The sequence below is a fragment of the Garra rufa genome, chromosome 6 (genome assembly GCF_049309525.1).
Source record: "Garra rufa chromosome 6, GarRuf1.0, whole genome shotgun sequence".
NCBI lineage: Eukaryota > Metazoa > Chordata > Actinopteri > Cypriniformes > Cyprinidae > Garra > Garra rufa.
Window position 1 is genome coordinate 4,779,421 of NC_133366.1, and position 13,965 is coordinate 4,793,385.

The window sequence follows — 13,965 nt, forward strand, 5'->3', positions numbered from 1 at the left end:
ATTAGGTTCCCACCACCATGTTTGACAGTGTGGATGGTGTTCTTAGGGTTGAAGGCTTCTCCTTTTTACGCCAAATGAAGGCTACCATCAGTTACATCAGCTATCAAACAATTTAATTTTTGTTTCATCTGGCAATAAATCAGAAAACCACTTGAGCATTTGCAAAGGCCAAGCAGGCTTTTGTGTGCCTTATCTGGAGAAGTGGTGTCCTCCTTGGTCTGCGTCCGTGGAACCCAGCAGTGTGCAGTGTCCTGGCCTGCAGTGTCTGCCTTGAGATGTTGCCACCAGCAGAGCCCAGATTCATCAGGATGGCCTTGGTGGTGATCCTTGGATTCTTTTTTACCTCTCTCACTATCCTACTGGCCAGCACAGGTGTCACTTTTGGTTTCCGACCACATCCTCTGAGATTTTTCATTGTGCGGAACGTCTTGTATTTTTTAATAATACTTTCCACTGTAGCCACTGGAACTTCAAAACATTTAGATATGGTCTTATAGCCCTTTCCTGACTTGTGAGCAGCCACAATGCGCAGCCGCAGGTCCTCAATGAGCTCCTTGGTCTTAGCCATGACTGTCCACAACAGCAGAGAGCTTCTGTTTTTCAGCTGTTGAGTTGATTAAAACAGCTGTTCCCAATGAATCAGGGTAATTAGGATGCTTTAGAACAGCTTGGACTATTTGGAATGGTATAGAACTTTGGATTTTCCCATAGACTGTGACAGTTTGCAAAGGGTATGAATAATTTTGGACATGCCACTTTTTGTTCAAATGTAAATAAAAGCTGAGAAATATATTGTTTCACAATTATGCCTCTTTTATCTTTTGGGAGAAGCCTGTCATTTCCAGTAAAAAAAAAAAAAAAAAAATAGGATTAGGTTTAGGACGAAAAGGGGGCCCATACACGATTTTTAAATGAGGCCCTCGGAAGTATTTCATGCTTTTCATGCATTTTAGGGAGGCATAATAAGTAAATAGGAAAATAAATTATATATCATTACTTATATGGAACATGAGATATACAGTCAGGTCCATATAAATTTGGACACAGGCACAATTTTTCTATTTTAACTGCTGACCAAAACATATATTTAATTTACAGTTATATAATGAATTTGGCTTTAAGTGCACACTCTGAGCTGTAATTTCACATGTTTACGCAGCATTTAATTGATGGCGATCAGTTTCTTTAGGTTGTGGCTGCATATAATCACGCAAACGTGTGTGATAACACGTGTGTCACACAGTGCCTGAAATTAGTTCCCAGCTAGGTACCTGCCAATGTGACCGGCTTTTTGAAATTGTGAACAAATTTCAGGTGCTGCATTATATTACTGCCGTCCATATGGCAGCAAACGTCCTTGACTATTACGCCGGAATGGGAGTGTAGTTCCTAATCTTATCAGCCTAGAAAATCACAGCTTTAAATTTTCCACCGGTCTTAGTACACGATATAACTACAGAAGTGTCAAGTTTTAAATAGGACAAATTTCGATTTTCGATCATTTTTTTGGAACGCGATGCTATATTGGTCTCATAGGATTCAATGATCTATGGTAAGCTATGCTAAATGTGATATCGCCAGAACAGGAGAACGGCTGAATGGATTTCAAAATGGAAAAACTCAACTTATTAACTCAGGGGGAGTTGGAGAATGAGCCTATTTACAAAAAAAGTGGAGTGTTCCTTTAACTGCACTGCAACTTAAAGGGATAGTTCACCCAAAAATGAAAATTTGATGTTTATCTGCTTACCCCCAATGCATCCAAGATGTAGGTGACTTAGTTTCCTCAGAAGAATACAAACGAAGATTTTTTACGAAAACCGGTGCTGTCTGCCAGCCTTATCATGGGTGTGGATGGGCACCAGACCTTTAAAAGTAAACAAAAACATGCACAGACAAATCCAAATTACACCCTGCGACTCGTGACGATACATTGATGTCTTAAGACACGAAACGATCGGTTTTTGAGAGAAACTGAACAGTATTTATATCATTTTTTACCTTTGTTACAACGCCACGTCCATCTCTCCTGAGTAAGCGTTCGGCATCAGTCACGTCACATGTGCACGCGCTCTGTGGTAGAATACGCAAACGCCGGAAGCGATCTGTCGCATGTATACGACACTCATTGTTTACACAGAGCACAGAGATTGTGGGTATAGCGGCTATTCAAAATGGTAAATACTTGCGCTTATCCTGATTGTTTAAACCGATTTAAAGCTAAAAGATTACATTAGTTTGCGCAAACTCATCCGGGACTTTTCACTGATTTCCCCTTCCGGCGTTTGCGTATTCTACGCTAGAGCGCGTGCTCATGTGACGTGACTAATGCCAAACTCGTGCACATTACAGATGGACGTGGCTGTGTATCAAAGGTAAAAAATGATATAAATACTGTTCAGTTTCTCTCAAAAACCGATCGTTTCGTGTCTTAAGACATCAATGTATCGTCACGAGTCGCAGGGTGTAATTTGGATTTGTCTGTGCATGTTTTTGTTTACTTTTAAAGGTCTGGTGCCCATCCACACCCATGATAAGGCTGGCAGACAGCACCGGTTTTCATTAAAAATCTTCGTTTGTATTCTTCTGAGGAAACTAAGTCACCTACATCTTGGATGCATTGGGGGTAAGCAGATAAACATCAAATTTTCATTTTTGGGTGAACTATCCCTTTAAGTTGACACAATTTAAAAAAATAGGTTGTTGTTTTTTTCTTCATTTTCCACTTTTTTCAATTGTACATATGATTTCATTTTGTTACTAGGGGTGTGCACAAATAGTTGAATATTCGATCTGTAATTATTATTCAAAAAATAAAAAACACTATTCGAATTTTACGTTGCTTTGCTGGCCGTAAATGCAAGGAACCCATGATAAATCCTAAGCACGCAAACTAAAAGTCAGTTCTAACTAAATGCACTGGGTGATGCCGTGGGGCCTGTTAACAAGTTCATTGTATTTGGTCATAGAATATATAGAGCTATATTTGTTTACACACATTTTCAGCTAAAAGAAAATGAAGATATAAAGTTGTTGTAATAGAACATTGTTGTGTATAATGCCTAATCATAAGCTTGATCAGAAATGGGAACAACATTTTTTAACACAAATCCTTTCAGGGTTTATTCATTCAACCTTTATTATAGAATTACACCAGCATGTTTTGGTAAAAAGCATTATTATTACTATTATGAACAATTTGTTTAGTGTTTGCATATTTCCTGTAAAGAAATAGTTGTTATGCTATATGAATGAAGTGCATCCCAATTTGAGAAGGCTATTCTGGAGATCAGAGATGCCGATGTATCGCTCCCTGTATTCTGTAGTTTGGCTTTCCTCTCTTGTAGGCCAGTATTCAACCCAGGTCTGCTCTCCAAAAACATACTGCAGACTAAAAACAACAGAAAAAAAAAAAATGATGCAAAACATATGAATCCATTTTTGTATATATAAGCATTCAAAACAACATCATACTGTACTAACAGACATTGAGGTGATGTTTTAACCAAGATTGAATTGGTTTTCTAAAAGTGATGCATGCAATGTCACACTGTATGAACATTAGAAGTGTAGTAATTTAGAATTTCACACACTCATTTGTATGATGTTACTTGTTTACTGGGCTTTGGGTGTTTCTGTTCAAAAGCAGAAACCTGTAGGAAGTACTAACACCTACCTTCCGCCTAGCTTTGGCAGGTCAACAGATTTGCCCATGATGAGGTACGACTTGCCTTTAACCAGTCCTAAGTGTGCTCTATAACCAGGACGAGCCAGAAATTGTCTTACTTTCCCCTTAACTTCTTCATCAGTGCCTATAGAACCGAACAGCAGACAATTTTACTGGGATGTTCCACATGTCAGCCACATTTTAAGAGAGTTATACAAACATGCAATTCAATATGCGTAGATGGACACAAGTGAATAATAAATCATACCTTCTTTCAGCACCTGTTCCACCTTCATGTCATAGATGTCAGAGTCCTGTTTCAGATTCATCTCCACTACTGTGACTTTATAAACTGTCAAACATCCATGGTATATTGGTGTTATATTAGAGCTTTGAGACTGAATCTTAATAGCTGAGGAAGAACATGTGTTTACCATAATCCACATCAGCTTCACAGGCTCTGATCAGACGTTCCTCATCTCTGACTTGATTTTTCCTCTGGTAACTGCAGTTTTCTGTGTTATGAGATGTGGATTTTTTACATGCACATACATAACAGTAGCAGACCACCAAAACATTCAAAAAGTAAATAAATGAAAAGAAGTAAATAAATAAAATGACGTAAAACACCAGTTAAATTAATTACGATTATTTAGCTCTTATGACAAATTGCGAATGCATTTGGATGAAAATGTCTGGTGAATGAGGATAATTATAATACCTTCTGCACAGTCTCCTTCACACAATCTGTATTGTTTTGCGGTGCTCAATTTCCTACACCTTCTACCTTATTTTGTTTATCGTCAGGTTAAGTAAAGATAGTCAAATCTGCCCTATCGTATAAGTAATTTTCATACTCACACCATAGGCTTCAGAAGACTTCTCCATGGTCTGTTCAGTTCAAGTCTATCAATCAGAGTCTTTTGGCAGACAGGCTTCTTGGTTATAATAAAGTATAGATTTATTGTCTATAGGTTAAATACTTTAAATACATATTGTGGAATATATAAAAAAGAAATAAAAACACAAGCATATAATTTGCTAGCTTCGTTGGTCTTGGTCGAAGTCATCAATGGCAGGTCGTCTGGCACCGGAGAAGCTGTAGCAGAACCAGCATCTGATGTCCTCTTCGCACTTCAGTCTTTTATACACAGCAGGTGCATGCCAATGTCCTGAGATACCATGAGTTCTGGAAATCCTCTAAGAAGGTGCCTAAATAACCTCTTCATCTTCACATTCTTTCTTCTCCGGATTCTTCTCCTCTGCTTCACTCGCCTCGTCTACTACATAACACTCGACGGTAACATTTGAATTCCTCTTGGTCATTCTTTTAGCAAAGCTCTTTCTAATACATGTTTGTTCTCTAGCTATGCTCTTGCTAATACATGTTATAAACATTTTCTTAATAAATGCTTTAAAACAACAAGTGTGGTGTTTTACTTAATAAACCACTCAATAAAACGTATACAATACAAGTGTGTGGTGTCTTTCTTTATGTTATATAGAAGAAAAGGACATACTTGCAACAGGAAAATTGCATATTTCATTAACAGGATAGAGCGCCATCTTTCCTGTCAGGGTGGTATGACTTTGTACAGCGTGCATCTAAAAAAAGACATGTTTAATTAAAAACAACTACAACACCCTTCTAGCACTGTAAAACCTTTCCAAAGATCTGGAACACAGCAGCATGTCTAACACCTTCAGTCTTAAATCAGAGCATTTGACATTTTGCACTTAAAAAAAAGGGCTCTTGTGTTGTAGAAATCTGTTATAGCAGTAGTATTACACTTGTATTATTTATTCCTTGCCCTCCCTACTTTAGTGCATTTTAATCTGTAACTTTCCTGGATAAATTCTATATTTTAAGTGTACAGAACAAGATGGGCAAGTGTGTGTGCGGCTCACCTGGTGAGTAATATTCATAGATTGTGACTGCAGCAGGTGGTAGTAGACCCACATCAAACATCTTGTTCATTCTGAAGGCAATTCTTTGTGACTTGCTACGCAAAACCTAGTAAAACAGAAATGATTACATCATATGGTATAATGGTCCATGTTAACATATGCACAAGCAACAGGTTATTGGGAAACACTGAAAAAAAGTGTTGCAGACCTAACAGAAAACACAATAAAATGCACATTCTTTACAGCCATAGGTTATATTATGTATGTTTTGACCACCATGTACTTAAAGGTATACACAGAGTGACATAGCACCTTATGGTTGGGCAATTACTAGATATTAAGCACTTTGTCAGCCAAACAGAATCATGAATTAAAGAACATGTTATAGAAATATAAAACAATAGCATATGGTTTCCTGGTCAAAAGAAAATTAGATTGAATCTGTTGAATATTATTATACATTAAAGTTTGCTGAAATACCTTATCTAAGTAGAGAATGAGTGATCCTCGCTCTGAGAGCACCTTGTTCATGTCAAATTTCTGAATGTATCCCTCCTTCCCTGTGGACAACTGAGTGCAAGAACATGTGATAAAATCCTCAACACATGACATGATCAAAATGCTGTATGTCCAGTCTGCAGATGTGTGTCAGTTTGTCATCACAATACCTCTTTAAGGTCATTTTCTTCAACAACAAATCCAGTCGGTAAGCCAATGTCCAGAATAGTCATGGTGGCATCAGTTGTATCATTTTTGTAGCTGTGAAGATGGAGATCAAGAGCAGATTTTATTTAGTGCTTTTGTTTTGCTTCATCTGCTCAGTCCACGCTTGAGGCTGTTTTCACACTGAACCCGAGTCCGTTTGAGCTCAGAATTATTGTACTGTAGTAACACAGAGCTGCTCTTCTCTGAATAAACTATCTTTTTAAAGCGAGTTGTATCCACATCAGAACATCATTATTTAGTTACAGTGATAACTAGACTGGTCTGACTGATCTACATAAATCCAAGTCCTAATCCCAGTTGAACACCTCTGGTGTGACTTTAAATGCAGACCTTGAGCCAAAAACTCATCCCCAAACACCAATGACTTGTACAAACACTACATGGACAAAGTATTGGGACACCTCGTCTCTAATACAGAAACTGGCATTTTAACTGTGGTAAAAATGTATTTCGAAATTTTATTTCCATCTCTGTTGCAAAAGTTTTGGATTTGTCTAAAATGACCATACCCATACGTAAAAGTCATTGGTGTTTGGTGATTATTTTTGGGCTCAAGGTCTGCATTTAAAGTCACACCAGAGGTGTTCAGCTGGGATTAGGACTTGGATTTATGCAGACTAGTCAAGTTCCTTCCACACTGACTGAATCAGTCATTTCAATTTGAACCTTGCCTTATACACAAAGGCATTGTTATCTTAGAATTGAAGAGTGTCTTGTCCAAACTGTTGCTATAAAATTAGAAGCACACAATTCCCTAGAATAACATTTTATGCTTAAAGAGGCCCTATTATGCTCTTTTAAGTCTTTATTTTGTTTTGGGGGTGTACTTGAACATGCTCTCATGCTTGGTGGTTCGAAAAACGCATATTTCTTCACATAATTTACATTATTACAATAGCTTTCTCACTACGCTGGCACAAACGGCTCGATTAGTTCCGGGTTCCACCTTCTGAAAAACTGTTGTGATTGGTCAGAAGTCCCACTGCGTTGCGATTGGCTAACAGCGTAGACCGCGTTTCGCCCTGCTGCACCCTTTCCCAAAGCAGCAAACTAGATTAAAGTAAGTCTTACGTTTTAAAAATGGATATTTTTCTTATAAAAACACATCGGATCGCTAAAGGAAGCTTTTACCGATCGCCCCGGAGCCATGTGAGGCACTTTTTTATTATGGATTGACTTGTTTTGGACTGATGGAGAGAAACACTCGTCTATGTTCGGTTCTAAAGCTTGCGAGAGCTAGGATTATTTTTAATATAACTCCGATTGCATTCATCTGAAAGAAGGAAGTCATATACACCTAGGATGCATGAAGGGTGAGTAAATAAAACTCTACAATATTGTTGATCCACAGATGATCACTAGTCAATGTTCGTGTTTACGGACTCTTTAGTTAAAGCTGAGACGACCTGCGGCTCGCTGAAGCATCCCAGAAGCGGCTGTCCATAATACATCGCTAAAGTTAGGCGAATCCCCCACCAGCTAATGATTTGAATTTCCGTAGGCGGGATACCGCGTTGTGACATCATTGCACGCGGAAAACAAACGGTATAGTCCAAATGAGCCATTCGTTGTAGTTCTTGAAAAAGGACTTTTTAAAAAACTAAATATCACCCTTTGGAGTGGACTTTGAGATTTGTAACTCTGTAGATGTTTTTTTATGCCCAAACATACACACCACACACTGGCTAAAGTTCAAAAAGTGGAAAAGCATAATAGCGCCCCTTTAAAAATTAAGATTTGTACTCATGGAAATTACTAAATTAGTCAAGCCTGTTCATCAGAATACTTCTGGCTATATAGTGCATCACCAATGTGGGAAAGGCAACCCAGGGCTCGGGACCAGAAAATGAGCGCATACTGATAAATTACAAATAAAATAATTTCTTGACATTATAATACATTAATTAGGATTTTTGTTTACATACTAGAAATCCATAGTGAGCTTGTAACTTTCAATGGCTCCTGGTCTTCCTAAAGAAAAAAAAAAAAAAAAAAAAAAAGAAAACAACATGGTAGCAATTAAAGAGTTGCAAATGAGGAAATATTCTTTTTTGCTCTGAAAAGTGATACACAAGAGCGTGATTTCTGCCAATCTTACTCTCAGGGTTTTTCTCCATTTTAACAGTCAGATCAAAGAATGTACAATCTGACTTTTTCTCAGTAGGTCTGGCATAGTACACTGTCAGAACCTGAAAACAACAGCACGTCTCAGCAAGAGTAAGGCATTTGAGCATCTAATTTGTTGACTGTAAACTGTATAAACGTCATAAGCACTCACTGAGAGAGTGGCTGTTCCAGTTCCTCTAGCAGTTACACTGAAGTCCTTGTCTATACCCACCTGTTGAGAGAACACACATGTACTGAATTGAAAGATTGTATTGATCAAACTCTATTAATGTGGACAATACAAATTATGAGTGACAAACAACAAAACTCTTATAATACTTTATTTAATATGATACCACAAAAACTTCCAACTGAGAAGAAAACAATTTTAATAGTAGAAGCTCCCTATACCTTCTGTGACCATGTAAGATGTGCATTATCTCTTTTGATATTAAATCTCATAGGTCTGCGTGTTCCTGCCATAGACAGCTCCACCTCCAGATTAAAATTTTGTTGGTCCTTCGCCTGCGTGCGATACTCTGCCACGGCCTGGAACACCATGATGGTCGCCTAGAAAAGACAGAAAAGCATTCAAACCCTGTCCTGAAGTGTCAGTCCTACACTTGTAGTGGTGTTTATCAGTTGAATGATGAGGTGTTAGTGTACCTGGGTGGTGCCAGATCCTCCATATTGAGACTTTTGACTGTTCAGCCAGTGCACTGCCTCTCCTGCTTTATTGAAGTCTTTGGCCTTCACGAGCGCCAGCACAGCATACGCCGTCGCCTCTAGTGAGTGATACTGCTGTCCAGGGACAGTCCAGGACCGACCAGCTATTTCAAACACAAAACAACAATAGCCGTTTCTTCTCAAGCAGCTGTCATTGCACCTCAAAACTTTTTCATTCTTGAGTGAGTACTGTTGCATGTTATACAAAACACAAATCTTTCTGATGACTTGTTGACTTGACTGACCTTCTATTGGGGTGGAGTGTCTCATCAAGATGTCTTTATTGAGTTTGTTCTCATTGGCCATGGCGTAGGACGTCATCGCAACAGCGTAAGGATTGGTCAGTTGTGGAAGTCGACCTTCCAAGAACGATACAGCCGTCGTGATGCTTAAATGCAGACCCTATAAACGTGCGTGAAAGGTAAACGTTCTTAGATCTACATCCTTCAACATTCACTATAATTTACATTCACCATAGGTCACCCGAAAATGAAAATTCTGTCATCATTTACTCACTCCCAGATTGTTCCATGGCAATATTTTGAAGAAAGCTAGTAACCTAAAAGTTTTAAGCCCCCATTTTACTCCCATAGTACGAAAAATACACTAGGTTTGGTTACCAGCATCCTTGAAAATATCTTGTTGTGTATTCAGCAGAAGAAAGACATTTTTTACAGGTTTAGAACAAAAAAATAATTAATTAATGATGACAGACTTCTAATTTTTAAATGAACTATGCCATTAAAGAGAGAAAAAGAAAAAGAAACAGCAGCCCAGACAGCAGCTGACTGCGTGGCGGATTCGTTTTCAAACCGGCAAATCCGCACAGCAGTAAAATCTGTTTCAGTGCTCTCACGGATTCAGCCCATATTTCAGCAGGCGGGAGCAACAGTCACAGAGCGGATCTGTTCCGAAACTAGTGCACCGATTTTCGGGGGGGCTTGGTACTGGACCAGATCCGGCACATATCTGCATCTTTTGCCAAGTCATGATTTACAGATGCAATAAAAGATGAAGTGACAACCAAATTTAGCATGCATGTGGCCAATGATTCAGGGAAAATAAGAATTTGAAGCACCAACCCTGCATGTGGTGAAACAAATGAACTTACAGCAACTGATCCAGCACAGATCTCTCTGCTCTCTTGCATGGCGATCACCACAAATGCCGTCAGAGAAACATCAGCATCTTTGCCACGTATATCACCCTGCAATAAGGCATAGATAAAATAGATTATTACAAAAACAAAGAGTCAAATTATATCTGTGTGTTTAGGGTGCCTACATTCAAAGCATGTCCATTTTTCAGCACTTTCACAACTAAGGAAAATTAGTTTCCTTGTTGGCAGAGGCTATTTACACTAACTCCACTGCCAATGTGTGATTGGGATAGTCAACATTAAAAAAAATGGCCATTAATTGTTGGCTTCAGTGGCGCATAAATCCTTCTCCATGGTCACTGCATTGTTATATTTAGTTTGTTTGTCCTGTCGATCATTTAATGTTAACTATTGTCAACCACAATTCAATTAATAACTGGTTTTATGTTTATTGTGTATTCAGCTTACCACCATCTCTCCATGCATTACAGCTGAATCTTCTTTAAAGGAGCCATTAGGTGTTTGTTTGTGGAGAACCAGCCACTTGAGGGCACTGCAGAGCACATTATCATCTATAGAAACTAGATTATAAACCATGGCGAAGACTTTGGCCACGTATGCCGTCAACCTTTAACAGACAAACAGGACGACACAAATTACTCACATTTAATCATAAAAATCATAATTATTATTACTATTAAAAATAACATTTGAGCAACATAACTGATACAATAATACAAGAGAAACAAGGCATGAAACATAAGTTAATTTTCCCAAAAGTAATGATGTCAAAATGACTTTACCACGTGCTGCTTGGGCTGTCTATCAATGCAGCGTAGGATCCATCTGATTTACGGAAATTCAGCTGCTGCTGATAACCTTAATGCAAAAAGATAAAGAGTATTTATTTCAAGAAAGCATTTTTGAGAGTACTTTACCATTTTATTCTAAATCATAGTCAGATACTTTATCAGTTTCTTTTATTTATATTTATTTATTATTTATTTATTTATGTGGTGCTTTATACTATACAGATAGTTTCAAATCAGCTTTATATGAATAAACAAGCTTTGATTCAATGATGCAAACAGTAAATTCTGCTGTAAAGACATTTATATTGTCATTGTTCATCTGAGGTCAGTTCAGTGTTGATTCAGTTTCGTTCAATAACTGTATGAAGATCATCAATTAAGAAAAGAGCTTAATTCAGCTCAGCAGCCCTAGAAAACAGCCCAGTTGAGTTCTTATCCAATAGCATCAGTGGAGTCAAATTATTAATATTGTTGAATTTGTAATAATATTCATTTTTATATTTGTTGTATTCTGCTGACCTGTGCTGATATGTTTGATGGCTTCAATACGGCGTTCAATTCCAATAGTCTCCCACTGATTGGTGCTGTCCAGATAATGAGTGGCAATGAGAGGTAGAGTCATGCGGATCATGTTCTCCTCTCCATTACCACTGGGTTGGATAATAAGACGACCCATAAAGCCTCCATTGATGACCTTCTCGACTGTCTGAGTAATCTCTTCACCTGGAGGAATGAAAGAAGCAATGCCGGTGGAAAACTCAGTTAATATCAAACATTGTTATTTAAAAAATAAAATAAAAATTATATATACTAAGTGACCAACAAGTGTTTTTTTTGACCACAGACTTCAGCAGTCTGTGTTATTATACTGTATATGTACTACAAAATGGACATTATGATTGTGGATATAGGCTTCATCTCTCTCAAAATAAAACATACAACTTCAAAAAAATAATCACTACAAATTTATGAAAACATCTTTTTCCTTACCAGTAATTGAGATGTATGTGTCAGCAGGTGTGTCTGGAACCCGATCAGCTGGTATGACAGCTTTAATAGCTAAAGGTGTTTCCCCTGATCCATTGGGAAAGAGAAACAGAGAAGAACAGCAAGATTGAGGAGTCGTGTGCTGATCACATTTTGCACACTTTTGGTGAGTATTGAGCGATTATGACAGTATAACACAGTGATGATATTGTGTGCTTCACAGAAAATCTCACCATTCTTAGCAGGATTGAGCTCCACTTTTTCTCTACGTAATGGAATCAGCACACCCTCAGACTGAAAGAGAGACTCTAGTTTATCTTTTCAAAATACAGCATCTATTAATCATTATGCTAACAAATAACCAAATCAAATGAAACGAATTCCAAAAGTGAAAGTCACTAATTTCCACAAGACGTACCACCACGTTCAGTGTCTTCCTCACTCCATAATCGTAGGCAGAATCATATGCCGAAGCTTTCAGCTCAATCATGTGATTTCCCAGAGTCATGGGAATGATCACATATGAAACAGATATGCTGGAGTCTTTTTCAATGTTTACTATTGTCCTGTGTTTGCCCTTCTTACTGGCAAAGCTACAAACATCTTTTGTCTCCATGAACTCTACACGCACCTGGTGAAAACGGGAGAATAAGACTCACACTCACAAGAAGTTCCTCAGGATCCATGTGTGTTGTCATAAGTAGTCAATTTTACTCCAGCAGAAATTGTCACTACAATAATGTGCATGAAAGTTAATGTCAAATCAGATCTTTACCTTCTGCTTCATTGGGGAGTAGTTGTGAATAATGGCTTTGATTTCCAGTTGTTCGCCGCGCACAGCAGAGTAAGGCATCTTGAGGTCAATGAAAAAGGGCTTAAAAACAAAATAAATCTCCTCAGGTTCTGCCACACAGATGCCTTTGAGGAGAAACACAGACACACAGAAGGATTTAAAGCAGCAGATCCTGGATTCAGATGATAATGTTTTTCTGATCATGTATTCTGGGTTTGCAGCTTCACCTTACCAAGAGTTGGCGACAGACTGACAGCCAAGATCTGCCAGGTAGTTAAAGAGTCTTTCAGCAAGATCTCTTTTTCTGTGGCTGGTGTTTGACTGGATATGTATGAGAAATTACACATGGTATATTGAGAAATATAAGTAAAAACAGGCTTTTAAAGCATATAAACTGGGTATGCTGGAAGCATTATGTCTCTCTTTTTTTTTTTTTTTTCTAAATATAAGCACATTAAATTCTGTTTCATTCTGCTGTTGTATTCCTATTAACAACTTTATATTAGTGGATGTTACTCATTTCACGTTGTTGAGCTAAAAATAAACATTCTAAAGTGGACTAGTGCATAAAATGCATAATATCAAAGATAATTATAAACAATGCATGCTCTTTGATCAGAAGTAGTCATCAGGTCGGTTAGTTGAGATCATCCTGCTTAGTGAGATGTCTAAGACTCACCAGTTCTCGCAGAGCTCAATCTCCTCCCAAAGCCAGCTCTCAGGGAACTGCGTACGTGACACAATGTCTTCAGAGTCTGTATAAGGGTCATCATCTGTTTTGGTTTAAAAACAAACCAAATCATTAATCTCTAATGGGAAAAAAAAACACATTTATTAGAATTACTGAATTATCAATTCATAGTCTTCATAGTCCGACGCAAAAGTACGCTTGCAGTCTGTCTATGTGCCCCCTGGTCTGCGATTTTTACCAAGGCAGACTCCTTCACCAGATCCGCAATTTTTAAAATTTTTTTTTTTTTTTATGATGTACCCATTAGTTAATATTTTAATCAAAGTGTTATTCATCCTTGAAGTCATGAATGAAAGACTTTGAACTTGTGTTATTTCTTGATTATTAATAAGGTAGTAATGCATGAAGTAAATGCATAATTCATGGTAATTCGTGAACCTTTACCTCAAA

The 13,965-nt window shown here is 37.8% G+C and overlaps 2 protein-coding genes across 2 annotated transcripts in view; both read right to left on the reverse strand.

Annotated features, from left to right (window-relative positions):
* LOC141336340 (uncharacterized) overlaps positions 1-13,965 on the reverse strand; it is a 75,666-nt gene that overhangs the window by 15,162 nt on the left and 46,539 nt on the right. The window contains exons 54-72 of the mRNA XM_073841914.1: positions 13,504-13,597; positions 13,057-13,145; positions 12,807-12,949; positions 12,450-12,662; positions 12,265-12,325; positions 12,035-12,118; positions 11,564-11,767; positions 11,036-11,111; positions 10,701-10,860; positions 10,245-10,340; positions 9,379-9,535; positions 9,074-9,237; positions 8,819-8,977; positions 8,580-8,639; positions 8,400-8,490; positions 8,227-8,272; positions 6,244-6,334; positions 6,056-6,145; positions 5,576-5,681 (exon numbers count right to left, since the gene is read on the reverse strand). Of these exons, the coding sequence (XP_073698015.1) occupies positions 5,576-5,681; positions 6,056-6,145; positions 6,244-6,334; positions 8,227-8,272; positions 8,400-8,490; positions 8,580-8,639; positions 8,819-8,977; positions 9,074-9,237; positions 9,379-9,535; positions 10,245-10,340; positions 10,701-10,860; positions 11,036-11,111; positions 11,564-11,767; positions 12,035-12,118; positions 12,265-12,325; positions 12,450-12,662; positions 12,807-12,949; positions 13,057-13,145; positions 13,504-13,597 (2,184 nt within the window). The remainder of the gene's footprint in view (positions 1-5,575; positions 5,682-6,055; positions 6,146-6,243; positions 6,335-8,226; positions 8,273-8,399; positions 8,491-8,579; positions 8,640-8,818; positions 8,978-9,073; positions 9,238-9,378; positions 9,536-10,244; positions 10,341-10,700; positions 10,861-11,035; positions 11,112-11,563; positions 11,768-12,034; positions 12,119-12,264; positions 12,326-12,449; positions 12,663-12,806; positions 12,950-13,056; positions 13,146-13,503; positions 13,598-13,965) is intronic.
* Positions 3,122-5,205, reverse strand: LOC141336579 (complement C3-like). The gene is made up of 4 exons (XM_073842271.1): positions 4,102-5,205; positions 3,936-4,019; positions 3,677-3,812; positions 3,122-3,391 (listed from the first exon to the last, which is right to left on the reverse strand). Exons 2-4 carry the CDS (start codon positions 3,994-3,996, stop codon positions 3,244-3,246), a joined length of 345 nt encoding a protein of 114 aa, XP_073698372.1. The 5' UTR covers positions 3,997-4,019; positions 4,102-5,205; the 3' UTR covers positions 3,122-3,243.